This window comes from Sardina pilchardus, chromosome 6 (assembly GCF_963854185.1).
Source record: "Sardina pilchardus chromosome 6, fSarPil1.1, whole genome shotgun sequence".
NCBI classification, from domain to species: Eukaryota; Metazoa; Chordata; class Actinopteri; order Clupeiformes; family Clupeidae; genus Sardina; species Sardina pilchardus.
In genome coordinates, this window is record NC_084999.1 from 34,209,874 (window position 1) to 34,217,183 (window position 7,310).

The 7,310-nt window shown below is 38.7% G+C and overlaps 1 protein-coding gene across 1 annotated transcript; it reads left to right on the forward strand.

Moving 5' to 3' along the window:
• Positions 1–3,483: 3,483 nt before the first annotated feature.
• On the forward strand, positions 3,484–4,951 carry LOC134082208 (transmembrane protein 196-like). The gene is made up of 2 exons (XM_062537857.1): positions 3,484–3,534; positions 4,014–4,951. The coding sequence occupies exons 1-2, from the start codon at positions 3,502–3,504 to the stop codon at positions 4,287–4,289; spliced, it is 309 nt and encodes a 102-aa protein (XP_062393841.1). The 5' UTR covers positions 3,484–3,501; the 3' UTR covers positions 4,290–4,951.
• The last annotated feature ends 2,359 nt before the right edge of the window (positions 4,952–7,310 follow it).

The window sequence follows — 7,310 nt, forward strand, 5'->3', positions numbered from 1 at the left end:
AATGTTGTCATGATAAAAGTAGACCTAATTAAGTGGCCAATGGCTTTCACACCAAACAAATGCACCATTCAAAAAAAAAAAAAAAATAGCAAAAGCAAATGTGCAAAATAAATACACATTATTTAGTCCAAGAAAACGCACCTGAACGCTGGTATCACAGAACCCACATATTTTAATTAGTCAACTACTTCAACCAGGTCCTCACTAGAGGCAACAAGAGGTCAAAGAAGACACGTGACTCATCCTGCCACATCCCGGAGAACTCAACAGTTATGTTGAATAAAGCAGCAATAGAAAGGTTCAGTAGACTGTCATGCGAGGCAAATTGACCTATAGCACCATTTGTCACGTCGTTTTGCGTGCACACGAGAGTCAGCTGGGGTTTGAAGACATTGTCACGGACGATATCTAACTACAACAACTATGCAAACCAACACTTTACAGGGGACATGATTGTACCTTTTTGCCAACATAGCCTATCAACTACGCAACAGACTGTATAGCCCGTAAGATAGCAGGTTAAGAAAGATGCAGAGGTGAAGTTCCTGGTCAGTTGCAACTTCTGAAGGAATGACGGTCGAGAAAGGATGGGCAGTCAGAACATCGCATGGAGTCTTGCGGTGCTCTCGTTCGTTGAGATGGGATTTGGCGTGTGCAACATCACGGTGGGAATGTTGGAGGGCAGCAGAACCAGAGCAGCGCTCAACACGCCTCATGGGGAGGGGGCGCCGGTATGGAGCGGCGTGGCTGTAGGTTGCACTTTCATGTGACTTCCGATTTGATGATAATACACTTAAATTAGTTAGCTGTTCACCCTACCTCCGTATCGGGTATGGATATTGTTCGAATAACCTTAACTGAATACATTTACAGTCAGTGTGATAATTGATGATATGGAATATATCATGTAGTAAGACTAGCCCATGCTTCGGTCATTTATGGGACAATTCCATGCAAAAATCATCTTTACCATGGAAAAAAGTGCGCACACAAATGTTCATAGGTGTTATTGTTTGTAACTGATCTGATTGCATGCAAAAAAGTCAATTTTTCCCATCAGAAATATGGTGTGCAAGTGCAACCATACAGAAACAACCTTTTTCACATGGCAATATATTTAGGGGATACATGGACTCAACGTTCCAACAAATTGTTAACATTTGACAAATTTGACAAGCTATGCTCAGCTTGCATAAGAGCACAACACAACTCCTTAAATTTGCAAGGCTCCATGTCCCATGACCATGTCACATCCATAACTTATAGGAGATGTCTATTGTCTATGCTACAGTGCAACATGCAATAATGTCCAAAGTGTCAATGCAAAGCTGATTCATATGAATGTAAAGTTTCTAAAACCCATTTCTAAAAATAGTGTGTTATGATGCTAAATGTGAATTTACATTTAAAGGAGTGGAGACTTTATTTGACCTCAAAGCCAATAAACATTTGTTCTGATTGCATGCCAGTTTCAACACATTTCACATTATTGTTTCCAATTGACATTTCAGAGATTATTATGGGCTGATCAAAACCACAGGAGGGTCTAAGTGTTAGCAAAGCAAAACATAATATAAAAATATCTCCAATGATTGTCATAACCTATTTTCGAGTGGCCTAATAACAAAAATCTGAGTGAATATCTTCTGTAATTGTCAAACTGTTGTTAACTGTCTTGATAGCTGGTGAAGATGGCTTACTTTGCAGCTGGACTTAATGTAGCAACATCCCTCTGTTGCAGATGTGTTCAGGCTACCATTCACGTCTGTTTAACACAGTTTCATTTGAAATGTAACACTACTATTTGCAAAAGTTTACAACACAATGTGGCTGCATTTGAAGTGTCAGATCCTCTGTAGCTACATGTAATACCCACGGAGTAACATGAGTAACGCCAGCATTACACTAGATGTACCGCATAGTGGTACAACATATCGGTCTCAGTCCTGCACATTCTCTCAACAAAAATGAATCACGCTTGTCAATTTTTCTCCATCACCTCTTGCTACTCATGTGCATGTAATTGAGTGTATGTTTGCTGTGTGAGTTTGCTTTTGTGTATACGTGTGTGTGCGTGTGTGTGTGTGTGTCTGCATGTGCACAAGCATATGCGTACCTGTGTGTGTGTGTGTGTGTGTGTGTGTGTGTGTGTGTGTGTGTGTGTGTGTGTTTATATGTTTGCATTCATGTGGGTGTATGTTTTGGTGTTTGTGTGTGTGTGTGTGTGTGTGTGTTCAGTGTGTGTGCTTGCCTGTGTGTGTGTATATGTGTATATTTGTTTATTTTGCTTGCCTGTGTGTGTGTTTATGTGTACGTGCTTGCTTGTGTGTGTGTGTGTGTGTGTGTGTGTTCTTGTTTGTGTGTGTTTATGTGTGTTTGTGCAAGTTTTTCATAATTACTATTTCAGTTGTTTCATGTCAAAATTCAATACTTAAGAATGTGTTTTATATAGAGGAATGGTTCAGACACATCACGTCCACAACATGAAAACATCACATCCGTAACGCCAGTTTACCCTACATAATGCATCACAAAAGAGATGCATAGTTTCATAAACACACATTTTGTGTTCATTCAAGTCTCCTACATACAGTATATTGTGGTTTTGCCAGTTTCCTTAAAAGTGAAAGTTCCTGAAAGTGTCAACATGCAACACCAGAATCTCAAATATATCCTCAGAGCTTCTGACTTGTATTACAGATCTTATCAGATTTCACTTAGAGATGGTCTTGAAAGATTATCAGGATGATTATACAACAACTTTTAAAAGTTCATGTTCACAAGAAAAACATGTTTCTGTGTTTTGTTAAATTCGGTGAACATCACCTCAAAATCTAGAGCAGACTACCTCAAGATATGCAAGCTAGAGGTTTTGGTCCTCACCGTCCCTTCACTAAAGCATCATCGAAAATCTGTTGATAAGAGCAGAATGGGTGAAAATCACCCGAAACAAAAGAATAATAATATTATTATTGATAATAATAATGAAAATAATAAAAAAGACTAGCGCTGGCTATAAAAAGCTTTTACAACCTAATGTAGGCTATGTGTGTGTTAGAACTGATCGTAGGCCTATAGAGAGGATGCCCCGATGGTTTCCTTTTGTGTTTTTTGGAAACAAAAAAAGTTGTATAGGATGGAAATAAAAAAGTGATCTGTTTAAAATCGAATTGTTCTAACTGCCAAATATTGGTAGCCTATAGTAACAAGTTGTAGCCCGTCAACTTTGACTTTTAAAGAGTCCAGTCCACCATCTTTTCCAAACGTATTCCTATTAGAGAGGGGGAGCTAGTGGTGGACAAAGCAGGTGATATATTGCTTGTGACTTTTGAGCCATGTGAAGTAATGTATCATGCTTGTTGATAGCTTCCAAGTTTTCCATCTTTAGAATAGCCAACTGTTGAACTAAAGAAACAGATTATTCAGTAATTCAGTGTGTGTGGTGTTGCAGTTTGAATCCTTGATTTTTGTCTTCAGTTTCTCATCTGTGGACTCTGTGGGATGCTTTGTGCTAGGAGGAGAACAGGGCTAATGGTGAGTTCCTGAGATTAGAGTGTCTTTCGTTACATGTACATAAATGATCTCTGTTGAAAGTCTGAAGTACACTGTTAGATTTTCATCTCAACCCATCAAAGGTTGTTTTTGCTACTGTTGTGGAGTATTTCTTGTTATAAATACCACTCATGGCTAGCACCCTTCCCCCATGGTCCCTGTACATTTGTTTACAAACCAAAGATAATCTCCGAAAAGTCATGTCACTGTCGATTTTGCCGCATCTACTTCCACCTGTGCATGCCTCTTCTCAGTTCTTATTTTGGACTATATAGATTTCTTGTTGATTATTGCAATGCACAGATCTAAAGTATCTCTGTATTAGTCATGTGCTACAGTACATGCTTAATTATTGTCATCAGTGGCCTGGTGTTGTTGGGGTCATTGATCTGAGATGAATATCTGTGGTGTGTGGATTGCAGAAGTTGTCAGTGCTTTGTTTGTGTCTTTTGTTTCCACAGATGATCCTGTTCTGCGCCTGCTGTATCTGCGGACTGATTAGTGGCATTCTGAATGTGCAGTTTGTGCGTGTAGCGGCCAGACGCGCTGACTTCATGTCCCCTCTGCAGCTGGCGTCCATCTGCCTGGCGTGTCTGGGAGTGGCCGTCTGCACCCTCAGCGCCTGGCTCACCTGCCGCCTGGCCAGCGCGGAGCAGCAGCGCATGTTCCTGGAGCGCGAGGTCCACCACTCCGTAGAGATGACCGAGAAAAACAAGTCAGGATGCAGCAGTGAATAAACATCATTTCACTCTGGAGAACAGGGCATCAGAGGCTGTTAGATAATAACAATATGCCAAAGCAGTTAAGAAAAATACAAACAATTAGAGTTATGGCACATTGTATCCCTGCCCTGGATCAAAATGGCATGTTTGTACATTTAGTACATTTCATTGCATCATGGAACTGCCAAATGAGTACTTAATAAGTGCATGCATAAGACAGCCTATTTTATGTTCCTATAATATATAGAAAAAACAGTTCCATTCCATACATTGTCAGAGCCTTGCCATTTTGTGAGTGCTGTTTCCACCCCTCGTGTTTACGCATTTCTGTGAGGCATTCTGAACTTTTTCTTATTCACAATGCAGGTCTGGAGCCATTTGAGAAAGAAATATGGGTGAGATGGGTAATGTATTTGAAGAGTTCTTTTCCAAAACGCTATATCGACCATTTGAATAATTTTTTTCAATGAATTGTTTTTCAAATAATCTCAGTGAAACTGTAATGGGTATGTTTAGTTGATTTATCTTTACTCAATAAAAACAAAACAACTGCATTTTTTATTGATGTTACCTGAAATACACAATTAAATAACATGATTTTTAAATGTTTTCAAAAATGGATTTATAGCGTTTTGGAAAAGAGCTCTTAATTTGCTGTTTGCTGTCAATAAAGAAAACTAAATGACATGACAGGGTCCCGGTTCCCAGTGGTTCTAGAATAATCCCAACATTTGGTGCAGAAGTCATAATGTATGGAAAGGAGTGCTGGATCAAGTATTGCATCTTGGGGTGTACCATTTGTGTCAGGAAGATAGTTAGAAAACAAATTTCAGTCATCAGAAGCTACACCCTGGAGTAGAGATAGCAGACCAAATCAGGGAGGGATTAGTAACTCCAGTGCCATCCAATATTTGTGAGGATGGAATACTCAAAAGTCTTGAAACTTAACAGTATCAAAGAATAAATAATCAAATAGTTTTTTGGAATAATGTTGGAAGGAATGATTATACCACTATTACATAATTTGTAACATTTCTAAACCAACCCAAACACAACCTGAATCCAGATGTTTCTAGAGGATTGAAAGGCTTATAACTTGGTAGAAGTGTAAAGGTCTGGTTAAAAAAGTCTAAATGAGACCACAATCAAAAATCAAGTTGAATCTCTAAAAGACTGTTAAAAAAAGATGTCCTTCGTTATTTATTTATTTATATAATTTTATCAATTAAGATGCTGGACCTTGCATTTACCTTGTGTAATAATGGTATTTCCTTCACAACATAGCAATGTTAATATACTGGTTTACCCTAGATCTTTAATGACATCATTTAAGTGGTTCTTTCACTCTACCTCCTCCTTGTCTATACATTTGTGACAGCGATTTTGGATTATTTGTTCATTTCATGATAAGATCCTAAAAACAGTATTCGGTAAGTTTTGCATTAACAATTATGAAAATGTTTGGTTTGGTTACCAATCTACATCATTGTGTGTAACATGTCACATCATGAATATTCATGAAAGACTTCATTTCACTGTCCTGGTATACTTGCCTGGGTGAGTCCAGACAAATCTGTGAGAGCATTTGCATTTGCTCTACAGGTCCGTGTGGTGATCTTCCCATTCAAGCCGATTTTTGAATCACCAAAAACTCAGGAACCAATGACAATCACTTATCCAGCATGGGGTGGGCTTTATATGACAGACAGAGCAGAGGAGTTAGCAGTGTGTTGAATACCTCAAATGCCACCCCTGATGCCATCAGTGTTACAACACAGATGTGTTTTTCTTTGGAATTGAGTGAACAACTGTATTTAAAACCTTTGTTTACTCTTGAACGATGTGTTTGCTATCCACCTTATTCATTAAACCAGAAATCTGTTCAGTTTTCATCTTCTGTCCATTCTTTTTACATTATAACTTAATGTATTACTCATTATAACAGCAGGCTAGTTAATATGCTTATATTTATTTTGAAATGTTGACAAATGCACTCAATATGGTTATTCCATATAATATATGACTGACAGAAAAATATAAAAAAAATGTTTTACTTGGCTTAAGTTAGGATACATCAAGCTCTGCTACCGCCACATTAAAGTCAATACAAATAAAAACAGAAAACTGGATTTCTGTATACTGAGGTGTCTTGGCGACGCCCATTGTTGGTTCAGAAATATCGCGGATACTTCCAAAATGATTTGATAAGTGTTTAATGTACTCTACGTTCACTGCTGGTTAAAGTGTAACTTCACCCCATAACTCCAACCACTTCACATTTCTGAAAAAGGCTTTCAAAATGGGCAGGACGTTCTGAAATTTGGAAGGTAGTGCAGCACTGCTGCAGCCAATCAACCATGGTGATTTCGTGTCAATCTGGGAATGAGTGCTGCAGACATGGCTTATCACAGGTAGGCTAATCAGGGCAGCAGGTGTTGGGGCGTTTCATTCCTAATTTGTAACGACCCGGTGACGTAGTCTCGGCAGTAAAGTGCAGGACTACGTCAGCATTCCAATAGCTTTTTGGACCAAAATGCCATGGCATGTTTCAACCTGTAGAGGACGCGAAGAGCTATATCTCCAATACAAAATCATGCGAAATGCTACTTTTCTCGGGAAACACGATTTTTGTCAATATTAACCTTGGTAATAGTGTAGGTCACCACTTATGAGTAATTTCAATCAATCAACAGCTCAACTCAAAAAAACATATTTTAGGGTGCAGTTACACTTTAAGGCTCTTGGAAATTGCAAAGCTTCCCTAGACACATTTTCAATCTCAACTGAGAACTAAAAAAGTCTGGCAGGCAACTGTTATACTGTTATACAGTAGAACTGTTACTGTTTACTTGCACTTGGAATTGGAGTTGGAATGGTTCTGAAATGATATACACATCTTTAAAACATTGAGATGTTGCTTGCTTACTGTAGTACATGCCCTTTTTGTACATTTCATTCTCATTCCCTCCTCTGCGCAGGGAAGCCTAATCGAAGACCAACAGCACATCCCTAGGTTGATGTGTCATTGATTTGAAG

Coding starts and splice junctions, on each gene's coding strand:
- LOC134082208 (XM_062537857.1), top strand. CDS start 3,502: ATGCTTTGTGCTAGGAGGAGAACAGGGCTAATG. Junction 3,535..4,013: donor GGAGGAGAACAGGGCTAATG/GTGAGTTCCTGA, acceptor TTGTTTCCACAG/ATGATCCTGTTCTGCGCCTG.